Raw genomic sequence first — 18,406 nt, forward strand, 5'->3', positions numbered from 1 at the left:
AGGGGGGGGGAGGGTAAGAATCAAGAGAAGGAACCAGCCCGGTTCTGGCTGCTGGCTAATCGCTGATTTAAGCCACCCAGCTCTAACTGGTGGCCTCACGAAATGACGGGATGGCTCTAACTAAAGCTTTATCATATCTCATTTATGCCACGCACCGCGTCGGTTTCAGTTACTTTCGACATAGGAGTAGCAAACTCTCCCTCTTTCTTTTTCGTTTTATAATCTGGAAACAAGAACGGTGTCGAACCTCCCATTGATGTCAGAATGCGAAATTTATCTTATTCAGCAAAACTTATATACAACCGAATATTTACTTTTATTATCGACAATACAATTCCAAGCGTAATTTTATGGCCCCAAAATGTACAACTAAATCGTGGATGTTTCAGAAGCTTAACCGAGGACTTAAAATTAAGCCCACTCCGCAGTAACCAAGATTGCAATTTCTCTTAGCGTGAATCATTTGGAACATCTATTATCTTTTTAACAAAATTGATTGGAAGTACAACTGCAATTATTACTCCCATTATGCTGACACATTTATACTGCTGTTTCCCAGATTTGAATGACTATCGCCTGCAGTATGTGGCATTTAGTTATAATTATGTATGTCCTGGTAGCATGGTAGGTACTACACAAAGGTAAACAAATCAATGGTATAGGTTGAGCATGAGCGTGAGTATATAACTTGTTGTAGAGACGGCTATGAGGCTGGTGAAGGGGGATGAGGCTACCTGTGCTCTCTATCGGAGCCTCGCACGCGAAGCTCCGTAGTGAAGCAGCTACTCACTTCAATTCCAAGCACATACCTCGAGTAATATGGCGTGGCATCTCCTGCAACTCGACCATGCTAAGGGGCCAGGGCTGCAATGGCACATTACCTGCGCAATACCGTATACACGTGTACGCATGGGAGCATAGAAAATTAGGTACAAAAATATATAACCACTAGCTCCGCTGTTGTAATCTTTATTCAATCTGACCTCCTTCTATGTCACAGTATATGAACATACGCGTACGCCTTCGTATTAATATCAAGATAAGTCTTCACAGGAAGATAAGACAGATTCGTGAAACACTATGGGACTAGTGCCTAGTGTAGTTTTTTCCAAAACCATTCGTGCGAACCATAGGTAAATGTTAGTCACCACGCAGGGAATGAGAGCGCGTTGGACGCAGCTACATGTTAGGACCATAGTGTCCGCGCATCCTGGCTTCTTCATGCAGTAAATGCACTTTCGCCAGTTATATCCCCGCCCAGGGTGTCCAGTCTGCAAGTCACGCAATGCTGAAGCCGATATCCACCACCTGCTGTGGGTTTGCCCAGCGTTGAAACTAACAAGGCTCCGGCACCTCGAAGCAGCAGGACTTTCGCCACATAATCCTAGCCACTACACTGCTTGGACACAGGGACCACATTATCGATCCCTCCTGGACTTTATTAAAACCGCAAATCTTTTTTCATTCATTCAATCATCCTTATTCGCCCGCATCCCATACCCCTGTATGCCCTGAGGCATTAAGCCTCGCATTAAAGAAAATGCACCCTACCTGCATTGGCTCACTAGCGCAAGTGCCGAGCTCTTGCGAAGCCCAGAAGCTGGCGGTGGCCGGTGACCCTCAGCCACTTTCATGCCCACGCTTGTTCGAGGAAAGGCTGACCTTATATGTGGCGCGCGGACGTTTGTTTGTTAATATTGGAGCTAAGGACGAGGCCTATACAATAGAACAGTCTTAAGAGGTCGCGATCGTTTGCCGTTGTTTTGCTGCCACTTCGTGGATTCTTTTCGTAGCTTACACCACTCACGCAGGATGCCAAGCGAGGGTGCCGTTACCACGACAGTATAACGGCGTCATGGAGCACCACTTTGCGCGCCTCGCACCTTCGCGATCTCTCCGGCGGGATAAGAAGCGCAGAAGAGAACCGTCCGAGCGAAGCATAAGTGAAAATAGGTTAGGCTAAGCGCCTCCGAGCTGGGCCTTCGCGCCACTGAGAGCTAATGCAGGCAATATGCCTGCGTGCGCAAGGCCTAAGCATTTCGACCGAGAAGTGCGCCTTAGTCGCCTTTACCCACAAGCCCATGACCTGGTACCCCATTTCTATTGACCACCAACCAATTTCGTACGCAAAAACTCACCGATTCCTAGGCGTTATTATAGACAGAGACCTTTCATGGAGCCCCCACATCTCATACTTGAAGAAGAGGCTTACTTCTATCTCCCATATACTAAGGTTTCTTGCCGGTAAAACGTGGGGCACATCCGTGGCATCTATGCTTCAACTATACAGGACGCTCTTCCTAGGATACTTGCGATACAGCACACCAGTGCTGTCCAATGCTAACAAAACTAGCATCCATGTCCTACAGAGCATTCAAGGCCAAGCCCTTCGAACATGTCTGGGGCTACCTCGAAATGCTTCAACCGTGGCAACAATTGCCCTCGCGAGAGACAACCTAATAAGGACCTATATAGATATCGACACACTCCGGGCGCATGTTCGCCATATATCCAGAGTCCCTGACCACCATCTCGCTCACTTGCCTGAGAAAAGACCCAAGGCAGCGTTCTCCAGATCGATTGCGGCTAACCGGCACTCTTTGTCTTTGAGGCACTCACCCGCAACAAGAACGCCATCCCCTATGTGGTGCTTGAAGAAGCCTCCTGTGTACCTTGCTGTTCCAGGAATAGTGAAGAAAGCTAGCCTGCCCACCGCGGCTCTCAAGCAGACCACATTGGAACTTCTACATTTTTCATATGCTAACCGAATTCATGTTTACACGGATGGTTCCGTGTCCGAAAATTCTACGGGCGCCGTTGTTCTACCATCTCAATCGGTCGTCATCAAGTTCAAAACTTCTCACGTAACGACATCTACAGGTTCTGAACTGGCCGCTCTTCGCGCTGCTGTCGAATACATTGAAAAAGAACCGCCCAACAAATGGGCAATATTTTGTGACTCGAAAGCGGCCCTCCAGAGCTTGCGAAGCTTACGACGTGGCAATTATGAACAGCTGGTGTCACAAATCAACGAAACCTGCCATTGCGCATCTGAACGAGGACATGACATCATATTTCAGTGGCTGCCGGGACACTGTGGCATCGTTGGTAATCACCTCGCCGATGACGCTGCCCGACGTGCCCAGGCTGGCTCACCGACAGTCCTTATACCTTTATCCAGAGTCGACGCTGCAAGAGAGCTTCGCAGTCTTGCTCGTGCAATCACGTTAGGTGTCTGGCATACACCACAGAACTCTAAGTGTCGTTTACACAGTCTCGACCCATCACTAAAACTTACATTACCAGCGAACCTTCCACGACGTGACGCAACACTGCTGTGTCGGCTGTGGGTAGGAGTAGCATTCACCAACTCCTACAGCTACCGCATTGGAATGGCGGATTCACCAATGTGCGCTAAGTGCAAGTGTGAAGAGACCATCAGTCACCTTCTGTGCCACTGTTCTCGCTTCGATAATCAACGTGAGACTCTCCAGTGTGCATTAAATAGACTGGATGACAGGCCATTCACGGAAGCGAAGATCTTGGGAGCCTGGCCTCATAGCTCATTGGCCCAAAAAGCAGTTAGAGCGCTTTTTCGCTACCTGAAGGCAACGGACTTGAGTGCCCGACTATAGACAACCTACACTTAAGTTCTCTCTCTTTCTCTTTCACTCCCCATTCCCCTCCCCACGCGTAGGGTAGCAAACTGGACTCAGTCTAGTTAACCTCCCTGCCTTTCCGTCTTCCCTTCTCTCTCTCTCTCTCTCTCTAATGCAGGCAAATGCATTGGCTTTTCGGCGACGACTTCTTGTCATGCGTATACGTTCGCCCGGACTACAGGCTTTTGCTTTGCCGGTCAACACCCACGGAAGCAATTCGTTTCAATCGGCTTTCGTATGCCTTCCACAGCGACAGCGCCCAACTTGTTCGAGCGGCCGCTTCATCCAGTTTCTGCCTAACAAGCGCAATGGCACATAGCAGTAGGATGAAAGGTGTGACGACTGAGTTCATAAAAATTATGCATAGCACGACCAACCACGTACGTTGAAGAAAGAACTGGAACGCTTGCGACTTTTTTTTTTTGTCTCGTCAAATGCAGGTCGTTCTATATTTGCCAGAAGCGTCTGCGCGAGTCGCTTCATTTTTTTCCCGAAGGTTTACGCAACAGAAGACGCAAAAAAAAAAATTCAGCGACGATTATGGGAAATTTGAGCGCAGCACTATACGTGTTTTCGTTTCGGCATATATTGGCTGGTGCGGACGTTCTGTCTCGTGCGGTACGTTGCAAAAAAATCGAAGTGTGGCGCGACTGCCTCGCTAATCTGGAGGTCGCGGCAGCCAGCACGTGGGTAACGCGTGGGCACGATACACAGGAGCTGCCACCGGCAGACCCCCTAGACGACGCGCGCTACTGTGGCGCAATATTGTAGCCATCGTCGCCACACCGACCACGCTTTTCTTCTCTCGCTTTTCTTCTCCCTCGTGGTTCCGCTGCACCCTCCCCTCTGCTTTCCTCCTCGCGCCTTTCATCCTCCGCTGCGCTCCGCGTTCGCTTTCATCTTTCGCTGTGATCGTTAGCTCGGTTACGTATGCCGCCGCCGCCTATGCCGCCGCTCGCCGCCGGAAAGGACCCCTAAGAGCTGCGCTATAAAATTTCCGCAACAAATACAACACTTCCTAATGCGAATTTTGAGCGCAGCTGTTCAGATGTTTTGCCTTCGCGATATATTGTGGCAATAAATATGATTCTGAACAGGGTGCTCACGACAGAGTGCTCTCGGCAGCGGCGCTGAGCCTCTGCTCGGGCAGCTCGTTTAGCAGCAGCGCTAGGCGACACATTTACACCGGTTGCGTGGCTCATTAATCAGAAAGAAAGCGTAAACACGAGTGCACGTGGCTCGCGCGGAGCGCATTCTCCAGTGACGGCGGCGCCGCAGGCGAAGTTACGCATGCACAGTGGGTCCGAAGCCCACGCTTTGTTTCCGCGCTCGCCGCATGCCTAGTCGCCGCCGGCAGTTCGCTTTCTTCCTCACCCTTTCGCCATACCCTCCTCCGCCTTCCGCCTCATGGTTCCGCTGCATCCTCCTCTCCGATTCCCTCCTTGCGCCTCTTGGCTTCCGCCGCCTTTTTATTGCAATCGCGGCTCTATTTCGCTCACGCAAAGGAGGGTGTGAGGACGAAGCGCGCTGTATTCTGTCGCGTGCAAGGCTTCGGGGGGGGGGGTAGGAAGGCGGGAGGGGGCAAGTTCTACTGCAGGCGGCCCGGGCGGCCGCGCGCGCCCATCCGTGCCGCTGTATCTTCAAAAGTCAAAATCAAAAATCTTTATTCGGCATTCTTCCGCGTATGACAAAAAGAATGCTGGGACAAGAGCAAAAAAGCTGCTACTAGCAGCTTGACGAGGCCCTTGCCCCTCTTTGACTTCATCTGCAACGGGGACAGAGTTCGTCACGCACTGTGTTTTCGGGGCTTAGTTCGCTTTGTTGCGACAGGCAGCACGAAGGTCAATTCCGCATTCAAGCGATTTGACAGCGAGTCTCCGTAGTCATCGAGTGAGATGTGTTCAAGTTTGCTTGTGCGCGCGTGACACCATGCTTGTTCATTTAGTTTGTATGCCTATGTTTACAAGTTTATACGGCCGAAAATGCTGCTGTCCTTGCTTCGTACAGCTGTCACCTAATTTGCTATTGCAAACAATGCTTCGCCTTCCGGGCGAAACAGCGACTTTTTTTCATCCCCAGCTGCGCGCCGCTTTCACTCTCATCTTTCGCTGTGGTCATTCGCTCGATTACAAGTGACGCCGATGCTCGCCGCAGGATTGGTGCTTAATCAGTTGATATCTCATATTAATCTTCATAACAAGATGTGTTCATTGACCAGAAGGCACCTTCACATAAGTCACAGGCTATAACCTCCAAGGAAGCAGATTGACGAAGCCAGAAGACCGGTACAACACAACACTAGACGCCGTAGACACTCATGGGAAAACAAAAAGTAGGTGAAATTCACACAGTACAATGCAGCATAAGAAGTCGGTAACAAGTAAATGCTCTATAATAGTCATGAGAAAAGCAGTAAAAATAAAGTAAGCACTGCCTCTCTGAGCAAAAAAAAAAAAAAAACTATCATAGGAAGCAAAAATAGAGGTATGAAGCGAAATAGTGCAAGAACAATTTATAGGTCTTGGTACATTCACTCCTGACACAGTACACTATTAAGTTAAAGAGTTTAACGTTCAGAAAACAGTTGACCTAATTAAAGTGCACCTGGTCAAAAAGTTTTGCCTTGCTTATAGGCGTTTATCTGAAGCATATTCGAGAATATTCGAAAACGTCACACACACACGCGCGCGCGCGCGTGTGTGCGTGTGACGTTGCGATTCGTAGGGGCACTGGCTGGTACTCTAATCCCACATGGTATTACAAAAAGAGAACGCTCAAAGAATAAAGGCCCGTATCCTGAAAGTTTGTCTTACGTAACTGCCGTCTGCGGCCTGCCATCGCGGCTGCGGTTCTGTCATTATCACTCGAATAACTATCATGAGTGGCGGGCGCCCGTAATCCCTCCGAAAGGAAACTCTTCCATGTAACAGGAGTGCAAGGAATCGGGGCCCAGGGTCTGTCCATTCCTGTTTGGTTTGTCCGACCTTACATGAGGGAGGTGCCATAACATTTGAAAAAGAAATTGATGTGACGGGAGCTTTCTTCTACTCCTTTCTTTGTACGAAGTACATCATTTCTTTCCTTTCTTGATTCTGGATGGAAATAAATTGCGTAATTTCTTCCCCTTCTTGAGTTCATAAATTTCTCAATTATATCGACAGCATCGTTACCTTTACAGCGTTTCCCCAGCACAGGGGTAGCCAGCCGTTATTTCCAGTGGCTACTAGGCCCCGTAAAGACAGTATTTCGCTCTCTTCTTCCTACTTCTACTCGACTATAAGAGCAATGTGAGTACGTAGAAAATGTACGAAAACACAACAGAGAAAACTTTATGCTCCGCGAAGCAATTCAGCTATGAGCGTCTGTTGGCGATCCTCCGCCGCAACGAAAGACAATTGCTAATTAATTAATTAATTAATTAATTAATTTATCAGTTAATTAGTTAATTACATACTTCGGACCAACCTGGTCCTAGCAGGACGGGCCATACAATTTACAATATATATGTAACACACACACAAACACACACACCCACACACACACACACCCGAACAACAACAAAACATGATAGCACCTGAGGAACGAACACAAAAAGACATGATCATCTAGTCATACAGTGCGCCATAAGGTTCTGTTAGGCTATACAAGTAGGACACAGAACGCGGAAAAAAACGAAAACTTATAGATATTTGTTCTTGTAAAGTAAGGGGTTAGAAAGTGTGTTTGGTAATGTCGCATAGGTCTTGTAGACAATGGGGAAAGAAACTGTGTGTGATCAATAGCTATTTTACCTTTAAGAAGTAGCTTTTAGAAATTCAGACATTTTTTTCTTCCCGATTCAAGTAATTCAATGTTGTCAGCTTTCATGGGTTCAAAGGAAGAATCAGTGTACTTAATTTAGAGTAGATAAACCTGACAGCTTTTCGCTGAATGCTTTCTAACTCTTTAATGTTAAGTTTAGTGTAAGGATCCCAAACAATTGAGCAATATTCAAGCTTAGCTCGTATGAATGTGAAATACGCAAGAAGTTTGACCTTAGGAGGAGAATTTCGAAGGTTATGTTTTAAGTAACAAAGTTTGCGGAAAGCTGACGAGCAATTGTTATCAATGTGCAGATTCCAAGGGAGGTCATTAGTGATTGTCACTCCTAGATACTTGTACCTGGTAAGCTGTTTCAAAGGAAGAGATGTCAGGCTGTAAGTATATTCAAGGGGGGTTTGCTTAAGTGTTACACAAAGATAAACAGTTTTATCGGTATGAACAGTCATGCCTAAACCTGTACACCACTTAGATACATTAGTAAGATTAGAGAGAGAGATAGCAAAGAGAGGAAAGGCAGGGAGGTCAACCAGACGAGCGTCCGGTTTTCTACCCCACACCGGGGATGAGGGAAAAGGGGAATAGAAAGAAGAAAAGAGGAGGGAAGTGAGGACTTTATGCGCAGTGAAGCACCGTGACACCAAAGTGAATTCCATAGCTGGTGATCTGCGTTGATCACATCTGGGACGACCAAAGGGCCAGTGGTTGTTGCGCGAATAGGAAACTGTGGGTGAGCTATAGGGCTTACTGGAGAGTTGCAAGCACTGGATTAAGAGTATCCAGTACTTGCAGTGCACTTCACGCTGACGAAGTATGCAATTTGCTGAAAAGTACACGAAAGGTATTTATGAGGGACCGAAGCATCACAACCACTTGCTGGTCTTCTTCGGACAATTTATCGGGAGTCGGCGCTGTGAACTCTACCGCGGTGCGCTGTATGCTTTGGTGTGACTGTGTCTCCGGCTGCGGCACCGGCTGTGGCATTGGCTGTGGCATCGGTCGTGGCCCCGCCTGCGGCTTCGGCTGTGGCTCCGGTTGTGGCTCCGGCTGTGGCTTCAACTGTGGTTTCAGCTGTGCCATCGGCTTTGGCTCCGGCGGTTTCTTCGGCTGTGGCTTCAGCTGTGGCGGGGGCTGTAGCTTTGGTAGCGCGGGCCAAGCTTCAGTGTTGGTCTTGTGCGGCATGACCTTAGGCTCGGCTCCGCCAGGACTAGGGGGCAGAGTAGGAGGAGTTGTCGGATGTGGTGCGCTCTTCACGGAGGCATCTGCGTTCTTTGAAGACCGATGACGTCGGGAGCATCGCTTTCTAAGGGCAGGATCAGCTTCCCAACGAGACAAGCAGACTCTCACCATCTGCTTCAAGATCTCCCTTTCCTTCTCCAAGTTGGGATAGTCCTTTGAGGTAGCGTCATGGGACCCAATGCAATTGGGGCAACGAGAAGCATGGCTACGCAGGAGCTTGCAGCGTATAGGGCTCTGCGCAGCGCCAGCAAACTATCGTGTTCTCGCACACAGCGCTCACGTGTCCCAGCCTCATACAATGCCGGCATTGGAGTGGCATTCGCATAAATGGTCGCACGGGGTGTCTAAAGTGGCCCACCTTGACGTGTGAGGGAAGAGATTCGCCCTTGAAAATCACCTTCACACAGCGGGATTCGACGAGTCGAGACACGTCAGTTATGGCGAAGCCATCAATGGCTGGCTTCACTAGAATAGGCAAGTCAGCGCTGGAAATGGAGACGTCCACCTCGTAGATGACACCAGTAGTGGTGTCACTGTCCAGAGGAATATACGAGCGTACCTTCATGCCGCCAAGTTACGTAAGTTTGCTCAAAGTTCACAGCGCACAATCATGTACAACGTCAATAGCCAAGACATTTTTTCGTGTGTTGATTCGACGCCCGCGAGTTGATTTGGCGTCACTGCTTCAAGAAGCACCGAGACAGACTGTCTGTTGAGTCGCCTCAGGTTGGCGGTAGCGAGTTCTGGTACAAATAGAATTGTACTGACTGAAGTATTCGGAGTTGGACACACAGTCGACGTGCTATAAGACAGGTATGCCCTGGTGTTTCTTCGTTTCGCCTTGTGGCTCTTCATAAGCTGAAAGTCGTCCTTGGAGAAGTCCTCACTGCTGGGTGAGTAGACACTGGTATCGTCGCGGTCGGTGTCATTCTGCAGGCCAGTCCGCTTCCTAGACGCAGCCACCACTGAAGTCGCCATCCCCAGTGGAAGCGTGGGGGCATCGAGTTGCATCCGCGCCACAACCCATGGCGGCTCCCCCGTGATATACACAGAAATAAGGCGAGAATACCTGAGCTAGAAGAACAGCGTCCTGGCTCGCAGTCACTTCGTCTTCGTTATCTAGTAAGATTGGAATTAAACTCAATCTGATCATGTAAACCTCTGATATCATGAAATAAAAGAACATCATCCGCAAATAACCTAACTTGAATTCCAGGAGCAATTACAGAGAGAATGGCATTTATGTATAAAAGAAACAGCAAGGGACCCAGAACACTTCCTCCTTGAGGCACACCTAATGTTACAGGAAGACTGCAGGAATCACAACCATCAACTGAAACAAACTGCGTTCGGTTATGTAGGTAGTCGGAAACCCAAGAGACGAAAATGTAGGGAGGGTTAATATTTGTGAATTTATTCAGCAATTTTCATGAATAACTTTGTTAAACGTTCTGTTAAAAATCTAAGAATATTGCGTCAATTTGTCCAATATTATCTATGCATGCTGCAATTGAATGAACTACCGTGACCGATTGTGTCGCAGTAGAAAAATGTTTTCTAAATCCGTGTTGAAAGCTTGATAGCATAGATTTTTCCTCAAGAAACTGAATGATGCGTTTTCCTACAACGTGTTCTAATAATTTACAACAAGAAGATGTTATGCACCCTTCCCAATCATATCTAACCTATGACATAGAAGCAATACAAAATCACGCTGCTCGGTTTACAACTTCCAATTACTCTCGTGATACCAGCATAACCGCACTAAAACGTACACTTGAACTACCATCACTTGCTTCCCGCCGGATCATCTCTCGTCTCTGCTTGCTTCACGCCTTTTATTACCATCCACACTCCAGGCATTCCCTGTTAAATCCACCCTTACGTACATCCTCTCGCTTAAGCAAATACCCGCCGTGGTTGCTCAGTTGCTATGGTGTTCGGCTGCTGAGCACGAGGTCGCGGGATCGAATCCCGGCCACGGCGGCCGCATTTCGATGGGGGCGAAATGCGAAAACACCCGTGTGCTTAGATTTAGGTGCACGTTAAAGAACCCCAGGTGGTCAAAATTTCCGGAGTCCTCCACTACGGCGTGCCTCATAATCAGAAAGTGGTTTTGGCACGTAAAACCCCAAATATTACGTATTATTATCGCTTAAGCAAGAGTCGTCCCATAGCAAACATTCACACCCGATCATTTGCCATGAACATTTCATTCTTCCCCGACACTATAACCCATTGGAACCATCTCCCAGAAGATATCGTGTCATGCACTGACCGTAAAACGTTTCGCGAAATGTTAACTAACCACACTGCTTAATTACCGCTGCCACCTACCCTTACTCTAACACGATGTTTCCTATTTTTTTCGGAATTGTTCGTGGCTTGTATTTGTTTATTGTTGTTTCTTTACTGTTCTGTACATTTGTTCTAACATTGTTACAAGGATTAAAGCCCTCCCTTATGTAATGCCTCCGAGCCTTTAAGGTGAAAATAAATGAAATGAAATGAAATGAAATGAAACATTGGGAGATAATTTCCTAATAACAAACGGTCACCTTTTCATTAGACGGGTATAACATGAGCTGTCTTCAATTCATCGGGTAGTCCTTTAGTTAATAATAAACATCGAAAGAAAATCACAAGAAATTGAGCAATAGTTTCGGCATAACGATAACGAAGAATATTGGGCAAACCGTCAGGACCACAAGGCGATATTGTTTTCAGATTTAACAGCATTCCGACTACACCACGATATGAAATAAGATCAACCTGGGATGCTAAAAATGCCCCGTGACGCAGATTCACGCGTGTACTTGCTTTCGAAAACACTCCAGTAAAATAAGTATTAAAATACTCAGCGATAACTTGCCGATCTGTAACAGAGTTACCATCAACCGAAACCTGCGTCACGTGCCTGTCAGAATCGCTCAAATAATCCCAAAATCTTCTTTGTTCGTTTTTCATAAAGTTAGGTAAAGTTGTTGTGAAAAAGAAGTCCTGAGACTAGTGCATTGCACCTGTGAGAGCGTTTTTGATATCATTAATGACACTAGGATTGGGAGTCAACCTTTTAGCCAGTTTTAGCTTCCATTTTAAATGAATAATCTTTCGCGTTATCCAAGGTGTACGTTTGTGCACTTTCTTTCGTTTGTTTGGTACGAACGTATTCAAACAATAATTGCACATATCAGCAAACTTTTGCCATAGCAAAGATACATTATCATGCTTTTCAGCAAAATCACTCAGGCAATTTTCCATATGCGCAATCACAGAAGCATCGTCAGCTCTTTCGTAATCTCTAAAATAGCGCATGCTACTAGTTTTATGAGGAAGAAACTTCACTAGAGGAACTGACATATATACAAGGCAGTGGTCCGATAAACCTTCTTCAACTGTAACAGGGTGTTTTGTAATGTCCCGGCTTATAAATGCCAAATCTAATATCGAGCAAGATGAACGAACCTTGGATGCGAGTGGGCTGTTTGACAATTTGAACCAGGTCATGAGTGAGCATAATATGAAATACAATATTCATATTTTTGTTGAATTTGCCAGTTCCTTGTAGTGGCTCCCAATCGACGCTGGGTAAATTAAGATCACCAAGCAAGAAAGCTTTCTTATTTAAACAGAAGTACATACACTCTCGTAATTTAATTATGCATTCAGGAGTAGAATCAGGTGACCTGTAGCAAGCTATCAGGATGAAGCTATGACCCCAACAAGATATTTTTAAGCGTAAACACTCAAGGGGCGCTATAACGTAAGACTATTCCAAACTTTTCTATTTCAATTCTGCAATCAGCCTACCGCGATTGGTCAAAAACGTTTTTGGACCCCCCCCCCCCCCTTCACCTGTCTGTCACGCAACGTCACGAAAACTGCGATAGCTCCCCATCTGATATGACGTGCGCACAATGATTATACATAATTTGACTGAGTAAAACAAAGATAGTTATTTCTGATTCGACGCCTTTTTCCCATAATTCCTCGGCTATTGGTCAAAAGTTTTTGGGCTGCACCCACTTCACCTGCCTCTCACGCGAAGTCACAAAACCGCAAAAATTTACCACGTCAAAGTGACACGTACGCGTTGAAGATGCATTAATATGCCGAACAAAACTGAATTTTCAACTGAATAGGCGCAGGCTGCCCCGTTCCGAAAGGAATAAAGGATGTCTGCCACCGATCGCTCCGGCACTGGCTACTCGCTCCTGCCGGAGAGTATGGGTGTATTTGCGTGTAATAAAACTTTCTGCTTGGCCGTGTAACGTTTTCCAGAAATTGCGGCACGTTTACGACCTCGTTCTGCCAACTCTTCTTTGCTGAGGATCCGTTCTAGCGTCATTCTTAAGCTTCCGTTGCATGCCGCCGCGATAGTCGACGAGCCACCGCAAGCTAAGTAAGAGAAAGCGGACCAATCGCAGGCGCCGGCACCACCCTCTTCATCTGGTTATCGATATTCAGTGCAGTGGCTCGGTCCAATCGAATGCCTCTCCACTTGAGCATGCTCCTCGCCTCTTGTGAGCCAATTAGATAAGACAAGCCGCTCACTGCAGGCAATGTTATTCGTTTTTCAAGCAAAGAAAAGTGACGTTCTATGAACAAGGGGAGGATTTGATTGGACTGTTCAGACAACCCTGTGGGTGACCGCCCGATGCTTGCGTCAGCAGTTACGCAAATTTGACGTCAGGAGATTGGAATAAAAACATATTGGAATAGTTTTACGTTATACGGCCCAAGGTTGTGAAAGCAGTCGAGTACTACTGTCTCAATATATATATTTACTTGCGGCATAGCCGAACGAGGGATGAAAGCCCTAGGCATGCAGGGCTGAATATTGAAGGGGTTTGTTGGGAAACCATAAACAACCTTTCTAGCATTCGTGCTACGTGAAAAATGCTCTCGCAGAATGCATCGACAGCAAACAACATTTGAATTGGCGCTGCGCTATCTCTGTGGACAGCGTGATGCGGCGACTGTTTAATCCCTTTTCACGCCGCTCATTCGACGCCCTTCCCTTTTTTGAACGACCGCGTATCATGGGTGCCAACTCGCACCAGTGCCGCAAGATGCGAGCGAATTTGTGCGCTCTGGTTGAGAGCATCCTTCTCGTGTGCAGTCCCAACTCGTTTCGAGCGCGAAAGGCTCTTTGCGCAATACGTGGCGGAACGTCTCTGCGAGGGCGCGCTTCGACGCGCTGGATTTGCATTTCGGTTATTGCGGCAGGGCGCATGAGAGGGCAGCCGCAATCAATGGCCGTTTCATCGTGTGGCACGTGCGGCTGACCGCGCGACCCCGCGGTGTCGAGGCGAGCGCCGTATTTACAAACACGGTTCGCGCGACAGTTACACGCAGGAAGTGCAAGCGAGCGGAGGCTATGTGAGCTGGGTATATTTATGGGCGGAGAGAGAAGGCCACGGGGTTCGAACAGGCGCTCGTCTGGTTTGGCCACTGGGGATGAACGGACTGAAGAGGACACGAGGAAGACAATGCGCAACGGCCAGTGAGGCCAGTCGACCCGGTGAATTACATCGGCGCTTGCGGTGGCTCGCCAGGCATCGGATCAACTTGTCCCATATTTTGGCATACGTCTCGACTTCAACAGTAGCTCTTGACACGCTGAAGCCTTGATATAGCTTCTGGGAGTCATAGTAGACTCGCGGCCTTACCACTATACACTAGGCCCGCGAGCCTCTCAAGAATTCCGCACGACAAAAGAAACATTCTTAAGAAGGCACTGGAGAGCAACACTGAATCAGTTTATACTGGTACAGTATTCTTTGAGAATGGCATTTGCTTTCGTCTTGCGGGAAAAGTATCTTCGTTCCTGGACAGAATGAAGGCCGAACATTTTTCTCTTTCGTGTTTGTTAAGCCTAGGAACCTCAGCGCTGGCGAGTGAGTGCGACTTAGCGGCTATTTCTCGTACTTTGCAGTGCAGGAAACGTCCTCAAAACTGGCTAGCTTGATACAATTCGGTTCCTTTAGAAGGCAATGTGGTCTGCTCGTTAGCAATAAACGATTGCTTAGACCAGAGCAGGCGCTGTCGAAAGTCATGCCATCACGGCGATGTCATGACATCGACGCGGCGTCGGCGCACGTCTTTCTCTTCTTGCATTGACTTATTAAGGATCCCTCTATCTGAGCGTGGCCACTTTGCTATTGCAGAAGCGTAATGTACTCATACAACTTAACGTACTATTCCTTCTTGTGGCATTTCTAAGCGCAAGCTTTGAAGACTATCCAGTAAGCTTGTGCCATATTAGTCCGGTCGCATCACATATTTTTATACTCTGCTTGAGACAAAGTAACTGAGACGAGCTGTTCAGCAGATGCCCAGAAATACTGAATTTATGCGTGTAGCTTGGACATACAGCTTGGGAAAAGGTACAGTGCTATGTGCATCGAGCATTCTCGTGTTATAATAGGGACTACATGCATGCGCCACGCTGTGTACATAGAAATTCAGTTTTTGCCGCAGCGTACCATTGGCATTGTGCAGCACAACTCACGACGCCCATTCACTCAATTTTTGGATTTGTTCGTGCAAGCTTGGCATATAAAAACGATTAAGACGAAGGGACGATGGGAAGATGAATACTTGGGGCCGAATTCACAAAGCTTTTCGTTGTAAGTTCTGTTTGACGCCGGCCTGTCGCCTTCGCTAACATGGCCAGCATCAAGAATGGCTGAAATGTTTTATTACGAACAATTCTAGCGCAAGAGTTGCTTTGTGAATACGGGCCGTGTATTGGTCAACAGTGACGCAGCAATGGAATCCTCCCGGAGCCAACGTTTCGACGAGAGAACTTGCATATCAAGCATTAGCTAAGGGTTATTTAACTTGCACCAAGTCCTGCATGCACGTGCGCTTTCTCGTGTAACGCCCCCTCGTTTCACCGCACGCGTGGGGAGCCACTCCGGAATGGTTACAGCAGGGAGCCCGCGAACGCGCGCTGCTCAACCAGCCATGTCCTCGCCGCAGGCCTGCCTCGGCCGACGGACCGGCCTCGTCGGGTTGCAAGACCCAGCAGTGTCTCCCTCCCCGGCAGAATAGCGGCGCGCGATGCTGCAGCGGCTTGCGCCGCGGGTGGTGGGTCGCGCGGCGGGGTTAATTTGCTTACGTGCTGCCGTCGTCCAGGGTGCTGGCACCGCCTCCAGGTCGCGGCAAGCAAGCGGGGTTGCCTACGGGGCGCCCTTCTCAGTCACGTAGCTAATTGGGCTCCGATTGCGTCACAACCGGTCAATTGCTGGCAAGTATCGTGCGCATTCTCCCCAACAGACACAAAAGGACCACCACCACCACCACCAAGCTGCAGTCACGTAGAATAAATAAATAAATAAATAAATAAATAAATAAATAAATAAATAAATAAATAAATGTTGTGTATATGCGACGACAACAGGATGACGACGGCGATGTCATAACGGCTCCTTTTTCTTTATTTTTTTTTGTTTTGCACTCCGGCGTAGAAGCGTTACACCTTTTTCCGTTACGAGCTGGGCGGATCCGGATGGCGGCTGCGCAGTCCCAGCATCTCAAAGCGTTAACTGCCACGAGGGAAGAATGGGAGAAGATGGCAAGCACTAGATTTTAGAAGCACCCGCCGTGGTTGCTCAGTGGCTATGGTGTTAGGCTGCTGAGCACGAAGTCGCGGGATCGAATCCCGGCCACGGCGGCCGCATTTAGATGGTGGCGAAATGCGAAACACCCGTGTACTTAGATTTAGGTGCACGTTAAAGAACCTCAGGTGGTCAAAATTTCCGGAGTCCTCCACTACGACGTGCCTCATAATCAGAAAGTGGTTTTGGCACGTAAAACCCCATAAAAAAAATAGATTTTAGAAGCAACGTGTTGCCGTGCGACGTGACACACACGAAAGGCAGCGGTAAGGCTGACTCTCATTCGCGCGTTTCATTCCTGCATCTCTGGCATAATGAACTGTGACGCGCTCGCAAGTGCTCTCGCACTCACCTACGCCACTTGCGCATCGTAGCAAAAAGTTGTCGTAACCCCGACAGAAGTATGCGCGTTATCGCGACTGCTCGTTTCGTAGCAGGGATGTTTTCGAATGAATATCTTCACTCTTTGTCACGTAGAAACATATACAGGAACTTCATATCTATGTACTAATATCTATTTAACATCTTAGTTCCCGCTGCCACTTTACCGCTCAAGATACTTCGGCCTTCCATCGCAGAATGTACTGGTTCGTACGTAAAATGCGGTTGTTTCAATGTACAATATCTTTTATAAACTGCATTCTGAAAGTTTGCCTGTCAGGGCTCGATACATTTAAGATACGTTGATTTAAATCAATCACAAGCATTGAATAAGTACAATAAGAATACAATTTAAATCAATACTTTGGTTTAAATCCTCAGTACGTGCGATGTCTGGCGCCAACAAGTTGTGACGACGTGCGTTTTGCAATGTTTTTACGTATAGTAATGCATAGCCTGTGGAAGACACGCATGTTCGAGCAAAACGCCCAATCTATAATTTCCTCAGCAACTTAGTTTGATCATAAGATTGTCTAACTGAGTGAATGGTATGATCAAACTGAATTTCAGAGGGGTGCTTTATATTGGTAACGTGTTTATCCTTATAACAACATTGTAGTGCTTTTTTAAAGCTTGACCGTTCTTTCGTCAAGCTCGACTTGTTCTTTGTAAGCAGCGTGTTCCTTGTAAAGCCTCACTGTCTCAGGGATGACTAAGAACTTTATATGTGTCTGCGTCAAAATGGAAATAGAAGATACTCATTAGCTCGTTTAGCTAAGTCTGTTTCTGTTGGCGGACGCCGAAAAAACTCAGGAAGGTTAGTCATATACAGCTTTCGCTGTAGAAACCGAGGACACCAAAGCACTTTTTATGAGTTGTGAATTCGAAAGCTTTAATGTCTACTTGAACGCCGCTGAGTGATCCTTCGAGTTGTGAACTCCTCACGGGCAAGCGAGTGCGTTGAAACGCTGGTAGCGTTTTGATTTGACCTTACCGAGGCGCAGTTAGAACGCAATGAACGCGCCGATAACACAGGCTTGAGAGAGCGAGAGCGAGGGTGACGTAGCGTCGCGGCGATGCCCTGCGTCCTCACACAGGAGCTGGCACGCGGGTGTTCCGTTTCGCCCACTCTGCTCCGTCGAGGCGCGCTCGTAATGTGGCGACGCCGGCTTCTTCGCTTTCGCATTAAAAAAAAAAAATCTTGACGTATTGGTTGGAGCACCGATTGTACGGGGAGCCCTAGTATCGACCGCACCATAAAATACATATTTGTTTATTGAAGATGCCTGAGCCAATGCGTGACAAAAGCCTACTATCTTCTAAGCCTTCTCTATCAGTGGCGTTCCGTCTGCCTGCGATTGCCTCTCAACCTGCGTTGCGCCCGCATGGAGTGCGACCGGCAGGTACCGGAAAGGATTATGATGGAAATGTTCTATTCGATGCCGAACTAGTGCGACCTCGAGTAGAAAGCGCTATGAATGTTAAAACGAAACAATGGGATACAATTTTGTGCACATCGATGAGGTACGTATGCTGGTGTCGGGCGTGGCCTCCGGGTGACGTCGACAATCACCTTGTTTTTGGCCTCAAAAACAAGAACAAGAGCGCTTTCCGTTTCTAGAACAGGAATTTCGTTCTGAATGCTTGATTAGGATTCTTCGCAAACGCAAATTTATGTTAAAA

At 47.6% G+C, this 18,406-nt stretch overlaps 1 protein-coding gene across 3 annotated transcripts in view; it reads right to left on the reverse strand.

Annotated features, from left to right (window-relative positions):
- Nucleotides 1-18,406, reverse strand: part of LOC135915849 (uncharacterized) — a 124,434-nt gene that overhangs the window by 51,830 nt on the left and 54,198 nt on the right. For 2 of the 3 annotated variants that reach the window (XM_065449049.1, XM_065449045.1), the window contains exon 2: nt 810-881. The exons of the other annotated variant lie outside the window; for it this stretch is intronic. In XM_065449049.1, coding sequence (XP_065305121.1) covers nt 810-881 — 72 coding nt within the window. The remainder of the gene's footprint in view (nt 1-809; nt 882-18,406) is intronic. 3 annotated transcript variants of the gene reach the window in all.

The sequence above is a fragment of the Dermacentor albipictus genome, chromosome 1 (genome assembly GCF_038994185.2).
Source record: "Dermacentor albipictus isolate Rhodes 1998 colony chromosome 1, USDA_Dalb.pri_finalv2, whole genome shotgun sequence".
Taxonomy (NCBI): domain Eukaryota; kingdom Metazoa; phylum Arthropoda; class Arachnida; order Ixodida; family Ixodidae; genus Dermacentor; species Dermacentor albipictus.